At 38.3% G+C, this 21,810-nt stretch overlaps 1 protein-coding gene across 1 annotated transcript in view; it reads right to left on the minus strand.

The window, feature by feature from the left end:
- Nucleotides 1-4,991: 4,991 nt before the first annotated feature.
- LOC105730302 (olfactory receptor 5A1) overlaps nt 4,992-21,810 on the minus strand; it is a 181,425-nt gene continuing 164,606 nt past the window's right edge. The window contains exons 3-5 of the mRNA XM_012471401.3: nt 17,709-17,854; nt 14,184-14,337; nt 4,992-5,969 (exon numbers count right to left, since the gene is read on the minus strand). Of these exons, the coding sequence (XP_012326824.2) occupies nt 4,992-5,969; nt 14,184-14,282 (1,077 nt within the window). The 5' untranslated portion in view covers nt 14,283-14,337; nt 17,709-17,854. The remainder of the gene's footprint in view (nt 5,970-14,183; nt 14,338-17,708; nt 17,855-21,810) is intronic.

The raw sequence follows: 21,810 nt of genomic DNA on the forward strand, positions 1-21,810 counted from the left end.
TTCTTCAAACTTATCAATGATAATAATTGACTAAAAACGCATATTTGCTGCTTTCTGTATATCAGGCACAGTTGCAGATGCTGAGAATATATTCATGAAGAGACAGATGTGATCCCCACCCTCAAGCATGTGCTTACAACTGTGATGCTTCACACCAAAGGGCAAGAATGGGGCAAGATTGGCCTAGGGATTAAGTGAGGTGCAGGGAGTCTGAGAATGCTTCCCTAGGAGAAGCAGCATTTGATAATAACAAGAATCCCTGTTATTTATATAAACAAGAATCCCTGGTATTTATATAATGTTTTAAATTTTTTCTAAGAGATTTCTAAATATTCATTTTCTTTTCTTGGGTTCCTAATAATCCTGTAAGATCCAGGCATTGGATGTGAACAACGTCATCACAAAGAAGCCTCAACTGAGACCTGGAGATACTGGCAAATTGGATTCCACTAGATGAGGCCTCCTAGTCTGGTGGCCCCTCATAGTCGTGAATGGAACTTCAGTTTAGGGCATCTTAGAGGATCAGGGTGAAGAAACCTTAAATATCTTAGTATCTGTATGGGGAGTCCCATCCCTTCTCCTCCTGCTTACCTGAAGAGGGACTTACACTGAAATGGCATGCAGGTTTTGTGCCTCCTCCTTCACTCAGTACTTTTTAGGAACGTAGGAGTGATGTAAAGCAAGCTTGTCCAACCCACAGACCTCAGGCTGCATGCAGCCCAGGATGGTTTTGAATGCGGCCCCATACAAATATGTAAACTTCCTTAAAACATTAAGAGAGTTTTTGCGATTTTTTTTTTTTTTTTTTTACAGCTCATCAACTATCATTAGTGTGTTTTTCTGTGGGACCCAAGACAAATTCTTCTTCCAATATTGCCTAGGGAAGCCAAAAAATTGGACACCCCTGATTTAAAGGAATGGTGAATCTGGGGAAAAAATTAGGCAGGAAACTTGGCCTCCTGATCTTCCTTCTCTTTCTTTGGGATCTGTCTCCCTGCAGAGAGCATGTAGATTGATTTTTCTCTCATCGATGCAATTAGCACAACAGGGCAAGCCTGCTTCTCCTGGGTTAGCCTGTCTAATTCTGGGGTACAGTGTGGGGAGGCCATAGGGCTAGATCAAAGCCATGTCTTTCAACAGAACATTATCTGTTGGTTTAACATTATTAAACTGATATGTTGATTTTTGTCTACCTGCCTCCTGCTGTTCTCTACTACCCAATAATGCCTGAAGAAGCTAATGATATAACTGCAACCAAATAGGGGTGAGGATCGGAGAATCTCTCCGTCTCATATTCTTTCTTGAGTTTCCTTCATAATGGCAAAATGCCTGTACATTTTTGATCAATTTGCTTACATTTCTGTAAAGTAAGTATCCCTTAATATACAGATATACTTTCAACTTTTCATTCCTAAAATTTTACTGACTTAATTGCTACAGTTTCATACACCAGCCTGACCCCAACAGTAATTGTTCTGTAGCTCTAGGCATAACTGTGGCCTCTGCTTCTGAGCCTACATTTTGGAAGATGTGCAATAGAAAAATGAAGGCATGGGATACTTCCAGTAGACAGAAAAGGGAGGAATATGTTGAGTTTCTCTAGTATTTTCCCTGGGTGGTATATTTGGCTGCCACTATGAAACCCACCCCCTTAAACCTAATTATGGGCCCACTGGGAGGAAATGTCACAAAGTGTTGACAAGTTTAGTCTCAGGAGCCATGCTGAGTCAGTCCACTCACTGGTTGTGTGAGTGGCGGTTCAATGGGTTAACATGTATGAAATGTTCAGAATAGGTCTTGAAACTTAGTAAGCACTCAGCAAATTTCAACTCTCTCTCTCTGAGTACCTATATATATGATTTGTAGGAGTCATTCTATGTTTTATTGGCGATGGATGGGAATGAATTTAGAGGATGAAGAACCCAGGAAACCTGAGACAGGGATCTCTACTTTCCTATGGATTGTTTACATTCTTCCAGATATGGAGGAAATAATTAATTCTCTTTTATGAACAATCAAATTGAATATCTACTTATCCAGTTGACCCACACCAATGGAAAAGTGAGTGTGTAGCAAGTGGCCAGAGCCACAGAGAAATGAGAGAGAGATTTACCAGTAGAAATAGTTCTGTGGGACAACTCCCCTGTAAGTGCCTGAAATGAAAGGGTAATTATCTGGAGGTGGGAATCTGGGATATACCTCCTTGAGATGATGGTAAATAAATTATACCCAATGTAAGCTGCAAGGCTTAATTTGTTCAAGATTTTACAGAAGCAATGGGTTCAGACAGAAGATAGCAAGGGGAATTCAGGGTGTAGTGATCAAAAAGGACACCAAACTATGTGGAGGCAGGTCCTGAACTGGTGAAGGAATGGTATGATTAAAATCAAGGAGGTAGCATAGCCAAGACAATCCTAAGCAAAAAGAACAAAGCTGGAGGCATCACACTCCCTAACTTCAAACTATACTACATGGCTATATACAGTATCTAAAACAACATGATACTGGTACTAAAACAGACACATAGACCAACAGAATAATATAGAGATATCAGAAATAAGACTGTATATCTACAACCATCTAATCTTTGACAAACCTGACACAAACATTGGGAAAGGATTCCCTATTTAATAAATGGTGCTGGGAAAACTGGCTAGCCATATACAGAAAATTGAAAATGGACCTCTTCCTTACACCTTATACAAAAATTAACTCAAGGTGGATTTAAAATTTAAATAAAGCAATTGCATCAAAAGCAAAAATTGGCAAATGGGATCTAATTAAACTAAAGAGATTCTGCAAAAGAAGCTATCATCAGAATGAACAGACAACCCACAGAAAGGGAGAAAATTTTTACAATCTATCCATCTGACAAAGGTAACTTAAACAAATTTACAAGAAAAAACAAAAACAAACAACCCTATCTAAAAGTGGGCAAATGACATGAACAGACACTTCTCAAAAGAAGACATTTATGTGGCCAACGCACATATGAAAAAAGCTTAACATCACTAATTATTAGAGAAATGCAAATCAAAAATTACAATGAAATCTCATGTCATGCCAGTCAGAATGGCAATTATTAGAAAGTCAAGAAGCAACAGATGCTGGTGAGGCTATGGAGAAATAGGAATGCTTTTACACTGTTAGTAGGAATGTAAACTGTTTAACCATTGTGGAAGACAGTGTGGTGAGTCCTCAAAGACCTACAAACAGAAATATCATTTGACCCAGCAATCTCATTACTGGGTATATACCCAAAGGAATATAAATAATTCTATTATAAAGATACATGCATGTGTATGTTCATTGCAGCACTATTCATAATAGCAAAGACATGGAATCAACTCAAATGCCCATCAATGATAGACTGGATAAAGAAAATATGGTACATAAACACCATGGAATATATGCAGCCATAAAAAGGAAGGAGTTGGTGTTCTTTGCAGGGACATGGACAGAGCTGGAAATCATTATCCTTAGCAAACTAACACAGAAACAGAAAACCAAATACCACATGTTCTCACTTGTAAGTCAGAGCTAAACAATGAGAACACATGGACCCAGGGAGGGGAACAACACATACTGGGGCCTGTAAGGGGGCAGGGAGGAGGGAGAGAATCAGGATAAGTAGCTAATGCATGTGGGGCTTGATATCTAGGTGATGGGTTGATAGGTGCATCAAATCACCATGGCACATGTTTGTCTATGTAATAAACCTGCACATCCTGAATATGTATCCTGGAACTGAAAACAAAATAAAATAAAATTAAAAAGAAAAAAATATAACATTTAGTGAAATATTAAAGAAAAGTCAAGGAGGTACTGACTAAGTAGGCAGTTTAGGGGACTGAGACTGAGAAAAGAAGAGTAATTGGTGTGACACCGTTGGACTCAAATCTCCCTGGCCCTTACATAGCTGAGATAGAGAGAAATGGTAGCCAAGGGGAATATCTTTCAGCATTTGCTTAGCAAATTACTCAGTAGCTATAATGGGAATTCAACAGGAAGATTCTAGAGAGTGATCGGATAAGCATCTTGTTCTTGTAATTTACCTTGACTACACACAGTATATCTTTTCAGATTCTGCCACACGCCAGTAACAAGAGTTACGTACTTGTACTACTTTTGGGCTATTTTTTGTTGAATGTGGAGTGCAGCATTTGGGCAGACTGTGGGCTCTGGAGTCAGGAAGACCTTGGTGTGAAATCAGAGAACTGCCCCCTCCTTTGTGACCCTGAGCAAGTTAGTTTTCCTTGCTGACACATTGTTTCCTTATTTTGTAACATAGGGATAGTGCAATGTGTATTTTAGTACTGCAATGAGTATTTAGTTAAATAACTTTTGTGTCTGGTGCATATTAACTGCCCAATAAAGGCTAGTTATTGTGATTATTGTGAAAATAGGCTATTCTGGGGAGGTTATTTTTATTTATTTATTTTTTTTGAGACGGAGTTTCGCTCTTGTTACCCAGGCTGGCGTGCAATGGCGCTATCTCGGCTCACCGCAACCTCCGCCTCCTGGGTTCAGGCAATTCTCCTGCCTCAGCCTCCTGAGTAGCTGGGATTACAGGCACGCGCCACCATGCCCAGCTAATATTTTGTATTTTTTTTTAGTAGAGATGGGGTTTCACCATGTTGACCAGGATGGTCTGGATCTCTTGACCTCATGATCCACCCGCCTCGGCCTCCCAAAGTGCTGGGATTACAGGCGTGAGCCACCGCGCCCGGCACGCTTATTGTTTTTTATTTGTTTATTATTTGTTTTTGTTTTTTCCTGAAGAAATTCCTTCTCCTTTTTGTCTATCTATGGCCTATGGCACGGTCAGTAGACAAGTGACCACGAGGAAGAGTGAGCGGAACCTGGAGGGAACAGTCTCCACTTTCAAATAAGAGCACCAAATGTCTCCCTTGCCTGAGGCAGAGGTGGAGGTGAGGTCTTGGATAGTTTAATTCTCCAGCAGTTCGGATAAATAAGTTTCTACGCATGACCTAAGAAAACACTTTCTTTTTGACCAACACCTTCCACAGGGCATTCTTGATCTCTTTGTTCCTCAAACTGTAAATGAGAGGATTCAGCATGGGGATCACCAATGAATAGAACACGGACACTACTTTGTCCCTGCCTGGTGAGTAGCTGGAGCTGGGTCGCAGGTACATGAAAAGGGCCGTCCCAAACAGCAGAGTCACCACCATCAGGTGCGAGGAACACGTACTGAAGGCTTTCCATTGGCCCTCTGCTGAAGGGATCTTCAGGACGGCAGACACTATGTAACCATAGGAGATAAGGAGGTGGAGGAATGATGTCCCCCCAACAACGACCACCACGAGGAAATTCACCACTTGACTGAGGAAGGTGTCAGAGCACGACAGAGCCAGGATTGGTGGGAGGTCACAGAAGAAGTGGTTGATGACGTTGGGTCCGCAAAAGTGAAGCCTAAATATGGAGCTGGCCTGGATCAGGGAGCTCAGGAAGCCACCAACGTATGCCCCAACCACCATGCGTGTACAGAGGCCCTGGGACATGATGGTGGTGTAGAGAAGGGGGCTGGAGATGGCTGCATATCGGTCATATGCCATAGCAGTCAAGAGAAGGCACTCAGTCAGACCCGTGCCGACAAAGAAGAAAAACTGAGCAGCACAGCCCACAAATGATATAGTCTTCTGCTCCCAGAAGTCAGTGAGCATCTTGGGAGCCACAGCAGAAGAGTAGCAGATGTCAATGAAAGATAAATTGATTAGGAAGAAGTACATGGGTGTGTGCAGATGGGTGTTACCTCTGATCAGAAGTATGAGGGCCAGGTTCCAGGCCAGGGTCGTAAGATAGATGCCCAGGAAGGTCACAAAGAGGAGGGCCTGCAGTTCTGGATGGTCTGTGAATCCCAGGAGGATAAACATGGTCACTGATGAGCTGTTCCAGGCCTTGGTTATGGACATGCTTCTCATGGACCACAAGGACAAGATGCAGACCTGAGATAGTAATGACAGTCCACATTACAGGTGGTATTAGGAGATAATTACAAAATGTATGAAAGGGAGGGCAGAGGATTACAAGTTATATATAGCTTTATGCAAAGACTCTTTTTCTCAGCCTCTCTCTCTCTCTCTCTCTCTCTCAAAGAAGGCAATTGCAGTCATCATCTTAAATATTTAGGCAGTATAGTGTAGCTGATCTGAGTTTAAACTTTGGATCCAAAATCCAAAAGTTGAGGAGGCAGGTGATATGAGTTTAAACTAGGGATTTTGGATCCAAAGTTTAAACTGGTGTCACTTGCCTCCTCATCTTCTGCCTCCACCATTTACTAGTTGTGTCACTTTGGGTGAGATTGCTAACATCTCTGACTTCAACTTCTTTATCCTTAAAACTGGATGATAGCAATTACTTCACCGATTTAAGTGCCTGACACACAAGTGACCAGGGAGTAATTATTAGGACAGTTCTGTGTGCCTCAGGTGAGTCAGGTCATGCTTTGGAGTAACTATTCACCTACTTTACCTAAGTTTCAACATTAGAAGGAAAAGATCAATGGAACTAGATTTAGCTACGTAGTTGTCAGATGACCGATCAGAATGTTTTTAATGCAACGGATTAGGTCACATGTATATAAAAATGTTCTTAATTGTCAAATATTGGGTCCAAAGATACTAATATAGGTCAAATTTCAAATTTATCTCAGTCTGAGCTTTCTGACTGTTTAATTGCTGAGTGTGGGCTCTGAATCTAGACTGCCTGGATTCAACTCTCAGCCTCACTTAGTCGTTGTGTGATGTTGGCCAGGTCACTTAACTCTCTTTGTCTCTCTATAAAATTAGAGCTAATAATAGTATCTAGTTTGTTATAGGATCTGTCTAATTATCTGTCTATCTATCTATCATCTATCATCATTATCATGTATCATCTAATCTTCTTAGAACATGCCTTACCCATAGTAACTGTTCTATAACAACTGTCTTGTTGCTGTTGTTGTCATTTTAAACCTAAGTTACAAAGTATCCTCAATCAAATTCTTTGAATTTTCTGTATTTGAAGGATCTTTCAAGATCAGGGACTTGATTTTATCAAATCCACACCAGTAAGGACTCCCATCGTCCCTCACACATCCACACTGAGTCTCAATGCACATTAATCAGAAGAGAACTGCTGCCTTCAGGTCTCTGAAACTGGGTCCCTAACACTACAGAAAGTACCAGGAAAAATGTGGACAGAGGTCTATGTGGCCCATGGTGAATGACCCTTAAAGGTTTGGAACATATCTTGATCCTTCTTCAGTTCTTAACCCAGGCAATGAAATTATTTTAACTGGCTTTTAAAGAACTGTGAGATATCTTGATTAATATGATGAATATACAAATGTGAACTATTGAAACAAAAAATCATGTTCCTGATTAATAAAAGAACTGAACATTATGATCTATCTCTTGAAATAATAACTCAATGTTTTTGTGTATACTTTTTATGTACAAGTATATGTTTATGTGCATAGGTGCTTGTATCATAGTACATAAACCTTTGTAACTTGTAACTTGTATATATTGTAGAAATCATTGCAAGTCAATAGCTTAACAATTTGGGAAGTGATACTATCTCCATTTGTGCAGAATTTTTCTTGCTCAATTTGGGAGAGCCACTTTATTTTGACATCCTCAATTTTCACAAATCAATCCATATCTACTCATTGCCAGTAAGGTCTCATTGACCTTCTTAATGTTTTTTCCTGGAACTTACACAGACAGATGCCCTTGAAATTGGGGCCCATTTTCTCCCCTCTCAATAGTTCCTTCTACATATTTTTCAGTGCTAAACCTCTCAAATTTGGATAATGGGAGAATGTGAAACTCCTTTTGGCTATCACCATGCCATCATTTGTGCAGAGCTTTAAATATTCATCACATTAGTCATAATCTTGTTGGTATGACTTTAAGCTTCATCCTATATTCTAAGGTTTTGCACCTGTTTGTGAAAGGTTTGTGAACTTGCTAGAGTCAAGAGAGGGTTCTTTACCCTTTGAGGAAAGAAAAGAAAAACCCACAGCAAACTTTGGCGTAATCAAGTGCAGATGTAGAGCCACATGCAGAAATTGAGAGCTAAAACTAAATGAGCTCTGCTGGAGCCCTCACACGTTCTGGAGAGGTCAGCCATTTAGCAAGGTAGAGGCCTGAGGTCTGTGTTGTGATTCAGGGTCATTTGGGGCAGCTATTCAGGTTAGAAGAAAGGGGAGTGGGAGAGGGTAGTGGTTTGATCCTGGGTAGGCTTTAGAAAAAGACTGGTTCTAATTCTGACTCTGCCACTTGCCAGCTGTGGGATGTTGGGCAACTCATTTAGCCTTTCTGAGTTTCAATTTCCTCATTTATAAAATGAGAATAATTGGCCAGGCACGGTGGCTTATGCCTATAATCCCAGCACTTTGGGAAGCAGAGGCGGGAGATTTCTTGAGGCCAGGAGTTCAAGACCAGCCTAAGCAACATGGCAAGACCTCATCTCTACAAATAACAATAAAAATGAAAAAATTAATTAGGCATGGGGGCGTACACCTGTGGTCCCAGCTACTCAGGAGGCTGAGGTGGGAGGATTGCTTGAGCCCACGATGTTGAGGCTGCAGTTAGTTGTGATCATGCCACTGCACTCCAGCCTAGGTGACAAAGGGACACTTTGTCTTAAAACAGCAACAAAACAACCAGTAACTTCTTAACAAAGCTTGAAAATTACTTAAGATAATGTGTAAAGGGCTCATGATGGGTCTTGAGATAGAATGTTTGCTTAATAAACGGGGACTGTGATTGTTATCAGCAGCAAGTATTCCTTAAATAATTATTGATAGAACTGACCATTAATTTTGAAACACTTCCTCCTTATGTAATAGGTAGAAGTATGCTTATGTTAGAGGAATAAGAAGTGCACTAATGAACCATGCAAGTTTGTAAGAAGTGTTTACAAGTGAGGTTGAGAACTTAGTAATACGAGGTTTCATGGGTTAATTCAAAGTCTGTTTTGAATGTTGCCATCAGGAGGGAGAAATTTTGTATTTAAGGATGAGATTTCCCAGCCCCGGAAACAGAAAATGGAGCTGGACAAATTGACACAAAAGGAAAAGCGTATGTAGAGTTTTATTTTAGAACATTAGAGAAAAGGTATCTTAAGGATTGTATGGAGTGTTTTATGGCATAGAACTCTACTCACAAAGAAGTGCTTCTTCCCTTGAGAGAGAAAGGAGGTTTTCTTCACTCTTGCAGCAAACTCGGGGAGACTGTTTGGTCTGAGCCTGGACTCCCTACTAATCTATGATACAGGTATAATCAACGCTAGGTCTATTTTACACAGCTCAAGAGGAAGTCTGAGAGGTTCAGTGACCTCATTAGACTCATAGATCTAGTTTCAGCATCTTCATGAACTACACTATCCTCGATGGTCACAGGAAGATAGTAATACAGTAAAATCAAGGACCTAGCACAGTCCTTTGCACACAGAAGATACAGGGTAATTGATGGGTACTCGTAGAGTTGAGTTATGACTCTGTTCATTTCCCATCAAGTGTATCTGGAAGAAGTGTTAAACTTTATAACCAAATTTGTCTCATTTGAGCTTCACAGACACAGCTGGTGATGGAGGAAAATATGAAATGATGAGAAGGACCTCAGCCAATTTGTGGAGTTGGAGGTGTTCCATGATTTCCCCATTGACCCTGATCTGAGCTGCACATCCTTCACTTCATGATGCTGTTTCTCTCACCCCTGCAGGTGCCTGGTGCCCTCAAGATATTGCTCTTCCACGTCTTTCTTTTATCTGAATGTACAAATGACTGATGAAATCAGGAGTTCCTCCCAATGTAAGGTGACAATGCAAAAGAGTTCAAGACTTTAATTCAGGAATTAAGATTCAGATGGTATAATTCACAGCATTAGTGAGAAAAGAGAAGGAGGGTTTTGGAGTTTAGAGGTCTTTGCAGTGTTTGAAAAATCTGCTATGTAAAGTGTGTCTGGATTACAGACCTTCTAAATTACTTTTTGGATTACTTACTAATAATTGTGGCTGTGTTTAAGGGCATAGAGGTTCCTTCAGAAATGTCATTCCCTTTTCATCACCTTGGTAGTTGCAAGGCTCAAATGCACTTCAGGAAACCCGTCACAGGAGCAGTAGAGAAGAACCAAGATTGGGCTGTGATTTCAGAATCAGGCTCTTAAATGCCTCACTCAGATGATCACGATGAGCAAATTTCCCTCCTTACAGTAACCTTGGTTTTTGAAAAGACTGGTTTCATATTTATTTTACCTTAGCATCTAAGAGTATGCTGGGTTTGCTTTTCACAAAATTTGTAGTGAACAGTTAATGCATTTATAAAGCCAATAATTCATCATGATTTTCTGAAGACTTAAAAAAAATGCTACTGAATATTTAATAGTCAACTGATTGCCAGTTGAAGAGATTATGTGTTTCTTTTAGCTCTCTTTTAGTAATATGTCCCATTTAAGACAATATGGAATAGTGTATTAGGCCATTTTTCATTGCTATAAAGGACTACCTGAGGCTGGAAACTTTATAAAGAAAAGAGGTTAATTGGCTCACAGTTCTGCAGACAGTACTAGAAGTATGGTGTTGGCATCTGCTTCTGGTGAGGGCTGAAGGTAGCTTATAATCATGGTGGAAGGTGAAAGGGAAGCAGATGTCTCATATGTTGAGAGCAGAAACAAGAGAGAAAGAGAGCAACAGAAGGGGGCCAGGCTCTTTTAAACAACCAGCTGTTGCCTGAATTCACACATCACCAAGGGGATAACACTACGCCATTTATGAAGGATCCGCCCTGTGGTCCAATCACCTCCTACCAGGCCCCACCTCCAGCAATGGGGATTACATTTCAACATGAGATTTGGAGGAAACCAACACTCAAACTATATCCAACAGAGTCCATCTTATAGCATACATCGATTAATAAAACACTGTGCTGGGAATACTGTTCAACTGATAAATCAAGAGCATAGAATTATCTGAGACAGCAAAATTGAATGTAAATCCTAAATTTCCACATTATCTTGATTTTCAATTTTGAATTGGAGAAAGCTCAAATGTGAAAAGAATAATGCACATTTCAAAAACTTAGGCAAAAAAATCTGTAAATTCAAATTTTTCACATTCGAGTTAAGTACGTAAATGACCGCAGAGAATGCTTGAAAACAAAAAAGTATACAGCAGACATCTTGAAAAGTAATAGCACTGAAAAGAAATGAGCTATGAAGCCAAGAAAAGACGTGGAGGAACCTTAAATGCATATTACTAAGTGAAAGAAATCAACCTGAAAAGGCTACGTACTGTATGAGTCCACCTATAAGACATTCTGGAAAAGGCAAAACTATGGAGACAGTAAAAAGATCAGTAGTTGCTGGGAATCAGGGAGAGGGAAGGATGAACAGGCAGTGCACAGAGGGCTTTTAGGGCAGTGAAGCTATGGGTGATCCTATACAGTGGATACATGACTTTATACATTTGTCCAAACCCACAGAATGTACAACACCAAGAATGAACCCAAATGTAAACTATGGATTCTGGGTGATAATAATGTGCCAACGTAGGTTCATCGATTGTAACAATGTACCGCTGTGGTGGGAGATGTTGATATTGGAGGAGGCTGTGCATTTGTAGGAGTAAAGGGTAAACAGGAAATCTTTGCGCAATATAGCAGACTCTACAACTGCTCTGAAAAATGTCTCCGCACCAGCTCTACCAGGGTCGCGGTTGTGAAGAAGATCGAGACCCGCGATGGGAAGGTGGTGTCCGACTCCTCTGACGTCCTGGCCAAGACGGACAGCTGCGGCAACCCCTCCCAGCCTGCTCCTCCTGCGGCTGCCTCAGAGCCCGGGAGGGAGGGAGGCCGCCGTGCAGGTGCAGGGGAGCACAAGGAACACGAGACCCACCTGAGGCTGAGCCCTAGCCCTCAGCCCACCCGCGGGGGAGTTTACTGCCTGGGAACCCCCCTTGCCCATGTCTCCCACTACAGAACAATCCAGTTGCTTTTTTTTTTGGTCCAAAATAAAACCTCAGTGAGTTCCGGAAAAAAAAAAAAAAGTCTAGTTTTTAAAAAGTACAAAAAACGATTTGGCTGAATTTGGGGAAAAAGCAAATAGCATTGAGAGGTGCAGGGAGAAAAACTAAAAGTCAAAGAACTTCTTGGTTACCTATATGGGCTTGTGGATATTGGGAATTCTATCATGTGAGATTAATACTGGCATAAAGACAAAGAGTAAAAGATGAATGACTGCACTTACCCTGTTGCTCCTGCTCTGTCTGCCCTTTAGTTGATACCTGTCTTCTGCTTTGGAAGGAGTTTAATCCGGTTTCAGTGGCTGCTTCCAATTCCCAAAGTGCTAATGAGTTTAGAGAGAGCTTGGGGCTGGTTTTTTTTTAAGGATCAATATATCCTCTTGGTGCATAGAAGGTGTATTTTGGGGCAGAGTAACAGGAAAAAGATATATAAAGAAAGGACGGAGGTTGTGATCTTTAAGCAGCTCTTCTGGTATCAGCTAACATCTGCATTTAGTGTCATTTTGGGAAACTATTTCAAAGCTGGGCTTGGGTGAATTGGGGAGAGATTTTTTTCCCTCTCTCCTTGGAAATGTTTCCTTACATTTGCCCCTGAGGGTCTTTTTGAAAGAGAAGAATGTATCACCTGAACTTCACAGCTTTAACGGTTAATTGCTCTCTGGGGTTGTCTAGAACACAAATTCTAAAAGCTCCAAAACTGATGCTTATTAAATTCCCAGTGGCTAGGGCCTCCATTCTTCCAAGGCCAATCAAGGTATTTTCTGGTAGTACATGACAAAAAAACTCAGGATAGCAGCGGAACATAAGACAGGATAAACACCACTCCACAGAAGAGGGCAAGATTGCCTGCCTATAAACATATATGTATTAACTCTTTCCCATTACTTAATAGAACCTATTTGGCCAGAAGTATATTGAAAGAATGGGATCTTAACCTTCCTGAGCTCCTACCATGTCCTGAGCACTGTACTGTGTGCCTTATGTGTGTTAACTCACTGAGTCCCCCCAAATTACCCTTGCAGAGGAGGAAACTGAAATTCAGAGAAGCTAAATGAATTGCTTGAAATTTTATGCTAGCAAGGGATTGATCCGATATTTGAACCCTGTGTAATACCAAACATTGCGTATGAATGTATGGCACGTGCATTTATTTTGGAACTCACATAAATGTGTTGATATGGCCAATCATATACCTCAATTCATAAATCCATTTTCTTTCCACAGAAACCTACTATTTTCCTCCAGGAAAGAAATATTAGAAAGGGGGCATTTTTTTTTTTTTTCTTAAAAGATTTTTAAAAACTTATTCTGCTATGGAATATAAGGCTGTAATATAAAGATATAGGACTTCTATTCTATGGAGAGCTACATACAAATAAAAAGTAATATTGGGCCACACATTTAACAAAAAGCAAGCCATTAATTAATACATGTGCTTGCAGGTGGAGGGGAAAAAGTAAAATATTTGATTCTTTTGTTCCTTAAGCCGACAACATTGAACTTCAGTCTTTTCAAAGTAGCTACAATAAACAGTAGATGATTGATCTCAATTCCATGGTTAATTTAGGGAGAGAAAGTTATCCAACCAGGCAGAGAAAAAAAGGATGGAGAGATATCCAGGATAAACCGAGTAGAATTCAAAGGAAAAATATAGATAAGGGAGAAATTATTCATTCATGAATTCCTTAAGTATGTATGTATTTATTTATTGAGTTAGGTCTCTTTATTTATTTATTTAAATTGACAAATGACAAACTGTATATATTTATAGTATGTAACATAATGTTTTGCTATATGTATACATAGAATGATTAAATCAAACAAATTATATCCATTGGCTCACCTTTCTGATGAGAACATTTTAAAATCTACTTTTTCAGTGATTTTCAAGTATACTACACATTATCATTAATTATAGTTGCCATGCTGTACAACAAATCTCCAAAATTTATTTCTCCTAACTGAAAGTTTGTTGTCACCTTTTAAGGATGTCACTTAAAGATGTCACCTTTTAAGTGACATCTCCCTGCTCCTCCCACCCCTGCCCCTGGTAACCATCTTTCTACTCTCTGCTTCTATGAATTCAATTTTAGATTTCACATAACTGAGAGAATGCAATATTTGTCTTTCTGTGCTAGGCTTATTTCACTTACCATGATGTCCTCCAGGTTTATCCATGTTGTTGCAAATGACAAGATTTTCTTCTTTTGTAAGGCAGAATGGTGTATGTGTACTATATTTTCTTTACTCATTCATCCATTGATGGACACTCAGCTTGATCCCATATCATGGCTATGGTGAATAGTGCTGCAGTAAATACGAGAGTGCAGTGATCTTTTTGACATATTGATTTCATTAGCCTTGGATATATACCCAGTAGTGAGATTGCTGGGTCATATGGTTGTTCTGTGTTTAGTATTTTGAGGAATATCTATACTGTTTTCTAGATAATGGCTATGTTTACTATAAGCTACTTATTTTTTATTTTTATTTTTTGACATTCTAATAGATATAAATGGGGTTTAGTTTTGATTTTAATTTGCATTTTGTTAATGAATAATGGCATTGAGTATCATATGTCCATCCATATATCTATTTTGCTGAAAAATATGTTGAAATATTTTGCCCATTTAAAAAATTTATAAAATGTAATACTTAGTTTTGAAAGTTCTTTATATATGCTACATACAATTCCTTTATCAAATACGTGATTTAAAAATATTTTCTTCTAATCTGTAACTTGTCTTTTCATCCCATTAACAATATTTTTTGAGAGCAGACATCCTCACTTTTTGCGATGTCTGTTGTGCTTTTGGTGTAACATCTAGGAAATCTTTGCATAATGCAAAGTCATAATGATTTTTTTCTATGTTTTCCTCTAGACATTTTATAATTTATATTTTACATTTATTTGTATGATTTATTTTGAGTTAGTTCCTTGTGTATGGTATGAAGTATGAACTATTTCATATTTTGGCACAATGACATCTAATTGTCCCAGCACTATTTGTGGAAAAGTATATTCTTTCTCATTTGAGCTGTTTTTCATCATTGATGAAAGTCATTTGATTGTAAGTATGTGGGTCTATTTCTGTTCTTCAGAACAAAACTGCCTATTCTGTTTCATTGATTTATGTATTCTTTTCTTTCCCCAATATTATACTTTCTAAATTATCGTAGCTGTATAGGTAAGTTTTCTAACAAGTATGTGAGTCACTCAACTTTGTTCTTCTATATCAAAATTATTTTGGCCCTTCTAGTTCCTTTACCTTTCCATAAATATTTTATTTTATTATTTTTATTTTTTCAAAGTGATCAGCATCAACATACAAATTTTAGAATCAATTTGAAAATATCTACAGAAATTCCTGTTGATATTTGATTTAAAATGTATTGAATAAAGCGATCTATTTTGGGGGAATTGATATTTATTATGGCACTACATTGAGTCTTCTAATCCATACACATGGTATATATCTCTGTATATTTGGAAATTTGATTTCTTCCATCAGTGTTTAATAGGTTTGCTGCACACAGATCTTGTACTTATTTCATTAGGTTTATACCTAAGTATTTCATGTTCTTTTAAAATGTATTGTAAATGATACATTTGATTTCAGTTACCAATTATTTACGAATAGTGTTCAATTACTAATTGTTCATTACTAGTTCAATTACCAATTGTTCACTACAGTTAATTTTTGTAATTTGTTTATTGGGGCACTGTTTAACTGACTTATTAGTTCTCGAACTTACTCTGCAGATTCTTTAGGATTTTCTACCATCATATTCTTTGTGTGTGACATGGTTAGGCTTTGTGTCCCCACCCAAATCTCATCCTGAATTGTATCCCCAACTGTTGAGGGAGAGACCTGATGGGAGGTGACTGAATCATTGGGTCAGTTTCCCCCATTCTGTTCTCGTGATAGTGAGTGAGTTCTCATGAGATCTGATGGTTTTATAAGGGGCTCTTCCCGCTGCGCTGTCTCACTCTTCTCTCTCCTGCTGCCATGTGAAGAAGGTCCTTGCTTCCCCTTCAGCTTCCACCATGATTGTAAGTTTCCTACAAGGCCCCCCCAGTCATGTAGAACTGTGAGTCAAACCTTTTTTCTTTATAAATTACCCAGTCTCGGGCAGTTCTTTATAGCTGTGTGAAAACAGACTATTACAGTGTATATAGAGAGTTTTATATTTTCCTTTGCAATCTATATAATTTTTACTTATTTTTCCTGCTTTATTGATAGGAACTCCAGTAGAATGTATAAAATGAATGGTGAGAACAAACATCAATGCTTTTTTCCTGATCTTAGGAGAAAGACATTTAGTCTTTTATTACTAAGTATAATAATAGTTGTAGGGTATTTTTGTTATTGACCTATGAACTATATCAGGTTGCAGATGTTCTTTCTAGTCCTAGTTTGCCAAGAGCCTTTATTATAAATGAATATTGCATTTCGTAAAAGATATATATTGAATTGATTGATTTTTATACTTTTTCTTCTTGATTTTCACTTTATCGATAAAGAGGGATTCATTGATTTTAAAATGTCGAACCAGACTCACATATTTTTGGGGATAAATCCAACTTGGAAATATGCATATAAAGTATATCCCTAACCAGGTAGTTGGATTTGAGAGAAGGTAATTCCCAAACAATCGAATTCTAAGAGAGATAACAGAACAAGAGCTACACAGTCAATCTTCAGGAGTGTAATCCTAAAGCAGAAGCAGATGGAATTTTCAATTCTAAAAGCCAAGGTAGCCATGGGAGGCAGTTCAATAAAGATATAGCCAGTTGTTATTCTGGTACCAAGGAGGAGTCACGAGCTGCATTTGCTTATTATGTTTTGCCTTCAGCTCTCATAACTCTAGGTGAAAATACGGTGTGTGTGTGTGTGTGTGTGTGTGTGCGTGCGTGTGTGTTGGGACAACAGAATGGACATGAGAGATGGTAGGCTAATTATAATCTTCAAAGACTCTCTCTCCCTTTATACCCTTATATGCAGGAATATTCCTTGAAATCTTGTCTGTGGTCTATTTTTCATCCTCTACACATTTTACCTCAGCTATTTCCTCTTATCTTGGAGTTTAAGTTAATAATGCTATGTATAACCACTGTTCTTGCCCATATCAGCTGTAAGACTAAAACATGATCACGAAAACAGTTATCAAGACAAAGTTTCCAGGGTGTCTTACTACCCCGGATTCCTTTGAATTCCTACTATATCCACATAGTCCTCAAAATTCCTCCTAGTTCTGGAAGCCATCAGGAGCGTCTCACGTACTCTTCGTATAATAATCTACTATTGTGTTATCTATTGTTTTCCCTTTTTTCTGTTATGGATCAGGATGGTACTTCCTGCAGATATCTACCATGTCACTAGCTCTAGTGCACAACAGTGTCTCACGGCTGAGATGCTGAGATGCTGGCATTGAAGACAGATATCTGCATTGAGAGCGTCATACCCTGATGCTGCCCAAAACTGCTGGCATCAATACTACTCCCACTTCAATACTCTTTCTTTTTACAAGCATTCTTTCCCCAGTCCCTTTGGGCCAGGACTCAGGAATGTTTTTGGGCTGGGCTGAAGGATAATTTAAGTGATAGAAAACTGGTTCTTTCCAGAATCTCCTTTCTCTTCTGAGGTCAGGTCATTGTTCTGAAAGTAGATGAGTACCTTGTGATTCTTTTCTTTTGGGATGCTTCCTTTGAGAGTTCCTGAGGGAAATTCGTTTCAATGGATGTTTAGTCAGAGCAATGCTCAAAGCTTTCTTGGAAAATTTACACTCATGATGTCGTCAATTTATATGGGTCCTCAGATACCTTGATAAGTAGAAAAAATTGTGCTTTATTTTTTGCATTAACATTATTTTAAATCTTCACTGCAACTCTCATTATATCAATGATTAAGCATATTTTCATTTTATTTGGAATTAATACTTAAAATTTCCTGAAGATTAATTTTTTAGTTTAAGTCTTACCTGGGAATTTCAAGAGAGTTTAATATTTTCAATTGTTATTCAGGAACATAAAATCTACATTATTTACAAATAATTAGGGCCATTATAATGTTAAGTACATGAATAATAAAAATGACCCTAATAGGTAAAATGATTAAGCATATTTTCATTTTATTTGGAATTAATACTTAAAATTTCCTGAAGATTAATTTTTTAGTTTAAGTCTTACCTGGGAATTTCAAGAGAGTTTAATATTTTCAATTGTTATTCAGGAACATAAAATCTACATTATTTACAAATAATTAAGGCCATTATAATGTTAAGTACATGAATAATAAAAATGACCCTAATAGATAGGGTAATTGCATATTAAAAAATACTGTGGGCCGGGCGCGGTGGCTCAAGCCTGTAATCCCAGCACTTTGGGAGGCTGAGGCGGGTGGATCACGAGGTCAAGAGATCGAGACCATCCTCGTCAACATGGTGAAACCCCGTCTCTACTAAAAAAATACAAAAAATTAGCTGGGCACGGTGGCGCGTGCCTATAATCCCAGCTACTCAGGAGGCTGAGGCAGGAGAATTGCCTGAACCCAGGAGGTGGAGGTTGCGGTGAACCGAGATTGCGCCATTGCACTCCAGCCTGGGTAACAAGAGCGAAACTCCGTCTCAAAAAAAAAAAAAAAAAAAAAAAAATACTGTGTCAAGATTGGCTATAAATGAAAGTTTTTAGAAATCATATCCAACTTAGATGACATTTTAATGAAAACACATAGCCAGCTGGTATTTAATAAAATCATATTGTTAGCCAGGGACAATAATAATATAGATTATCATGCTATTTCTAATAAAATAATTAGCAGAATATTACAGCTGGAGATGTTTCTTCTGAGACAAATGGGCAATTTAAAAATCAAAATGATAACCCCTCATGTTTGAATAGATTATATAATGTTTTTCATATAGATTGTATATTATATGCTCTTCACACAAACATGCAATGTTGATACATTTGGTGCAATTTCACAGATAAAGGAAAAGCTTATGTAAGATCAGCTGAGGCGTCCAGACCACACACTGGCAATAGGATGGATTTCAACCCATGACGTGTGGCCCCACTACCAATTATTTTTACTTCTGGTGTCTACTCTTCTCATTTGCTCTCTTGTTACGTCATTGCGTCTATTTTTAAATATTTAAAAATCTTATTAAAAAATGATACTATGAATGTAAACTTATGACTTACCTATTATCAGTTACATTACCCTTATCTATATATATTTGCTTATTATTGTTATTCACCATTTACATTATTATTATCAGCATGTTGCCCTCTCTCTGATCTGCTTTATTTCTAAGAGTTGAACTTCATGATAATGAGTTCAGGCTCTTGAGAAGCACATGGTACAGTGCTTGGAGCACACACAGTCGGCATGTAATGTGTTTGAGGATGATCAATCACTGTTGTAACTGACCCTACAATTTAGGCGTACTTCCAGTAGGTGGCAGCAACATTCCATAGGGATCAAAACCAACAGGCGCTTGGTTTTGACAGATGATGGTATAGTAACATAGTTATCTTAGCTGTAATCATGCTATTTGAGTTTTTAGAGATTTTCTATTTTAGCTCTTTGGTTTCAGAATTTAAAAATTAAGGTCAAGCGAGGGGTCAAGAGAGATCAACAGCCCAATCTGACACAGTGGAATGGGAATGAGAATTCAGGTCCTATGATGTCTTTGTGCTTTCCTTCTTGTATAAATTGTTAATGATTTCTGAAATCTTCAAATGTACCTTCACTGTGGGTTTGTTAGGGATGCCTGGCAAAAAGACTTTGGATCTATATAAGGTTGAAATTTTTACTAATCGTTAGTGAAAGAAACAGTCTCCGAGATAACTTTTCAAACTCCAATTTGAGAATTAAGATATTTTATTACTAACCATGTTTGGATTTTTTTCTGGGTTGTCTTTGAAATGATTCAAGTAAACTCATTAAAATAGCTATGCTAAAATGTTAAGCTAAAATAAAAGTAAATCAAATTTTAGGAAACGCTGTCAGAAAACAAACTCTAAGATGTGTAGAATCCTAAGAACATAAATTTTGAGTTGAACCTCAAAGCACTTCCAATTCTAAACATTTATAATTCTATGTGGAGTTTATTTGCCTTTATGTGCTATTTGCTTTCATACTTTTTTATTGTGGTAAAAAACATATGACATAAAATTTACCATCTTTATTAGTTTGGGTTCTCTAGAGAGACAGAACCAACAGGATGTATTAATAGACAGACAGACAGCTTAGTAGATGGATAGATATTAACAGATGGATAGATGAGAGTAGGTTTATCAGGAGAATTGGCTCATGAGATTACGGAGGCTGAGAAGTTCCATAATGTGACATCTGCAAGCTGAAGAATCACAGAATCGTTGCTTCAGGAGCATGGTTCAGTCTAAGTCCAAAGGCCCCAAAACCAAGAAAGCCAATAGTGTAACTCTCAATATGAGGCCAAACGCCTGATAACCTAAGGGGCTACTGATGCAAATCCAAGACTCCAAAGAAGATCTGGAGATACGATGTCAAAGGATGGGAGAAAGGTATCTCAGCTTCAGAGGACAGAGGGGGAATTTACTTTTCCACTGCTTTTTTGCTCTTTCCAGGCCCTCAATTGACTGGAAGTTACCCACCAACATTGAATTAGGGCGGATCTTCCTTACTCAGTCCACTGATTCAAAACATCCACTGTCTTACAGACATACCCAGAAATAGTGCCTTACCAGCTATCTGGATATCTCTTAATCCAGTCTGGTTGACACCTAAAATTAACCATCACATCATCTTAATTATTATTATTATTATTGAGATGGTGTCTCACTCTGTCTCCAGGCTGGAGTGCAGTGGCGTGATCTTGGCTCACTGCAATCTCCGCCTCCCAGGTTCAAGCAATTCTCCTGCCTCAGCCTCCCGAGTATCTGAGACTACAGGCGCACGCCACCATGCCCAGCTAATTTTTGTATTTTTAGTAGAGACAGGGTTTCACCATGTTGGCCAGGATGGTCTTGATCTCTTGAACTCGTGATCTGCCTGCCTTGGCCTCCCAAAGTACTGGGATTACAGCCGTGAGCCACTACGCTTGGCCTTAATTATTTTTTAAGTGTACACTTGAGTAATGTTAAATATATTCATATTATTCTGTAATGTATTTGTTTTGATACTTTCTGATGTTTACTTGAACTTCTGCTATTTTGATCAAATTTGATTTTTTTAAAGTAAGGGCATGAAGATTTTTTTAAAGTAAGGGCATGAAGAGTTAAAGAATTTTATCCAGATGGATTTAGTAGGATGACTTTCTTCCTCACTCTCAGATTTCTTATAGATTAGGTTAATAAATACATTATGAGTCCTCATTCTGCATTTCTCTGTCCTATGCAGATATTGTTAATTTATAATTTGTTCTTTTTTAAAAAAAATTTCAATAGCTTTTGGGGTACAAGTGGTTTTTGATTACATGGATGAATTCTGTTAGTGGTGAATTCTGAGATTTTAGTATACCTGTCACCCAAACAGTGTACACTGTACCCAATACGTAGTCTTTTATTCCTCATCCCACTTCCACCCTTCCCCTTGACATCCCAAAGTCCATATCACTCTGTATGTCTCTGTGTTCTCATAGCTTAGCTCCTACTTATAAGTAAGAATATACAGTATTTGGTTTTCTATTCCCGACTTACTTCACTTAGAATAATGGCCTCCAGCTCCATCCAAATTGTTGCAAAAGACATTACTGCTTTTTATTCTTAAGATCCTCAATCTTACTTTGTAGGTA

This window comes from Aotus nancymaae, unplaced genomic scaffold (genome assembly GCF_030222135.1).
Source record: "Aotus nancymaae isolate 86718 unplaced genomic scaffold, 86718_ANA_hifiasm-v0.15.2.pri h1tg000059l, whole genome shotgun sequence".
Classification (NCBI taxonomy): domain Eukaryota; kingdom Metazoa; phylum Chordata; class Mammalia; order Primates; family Aotidae; genus Aotus; species Aotus nancymaae.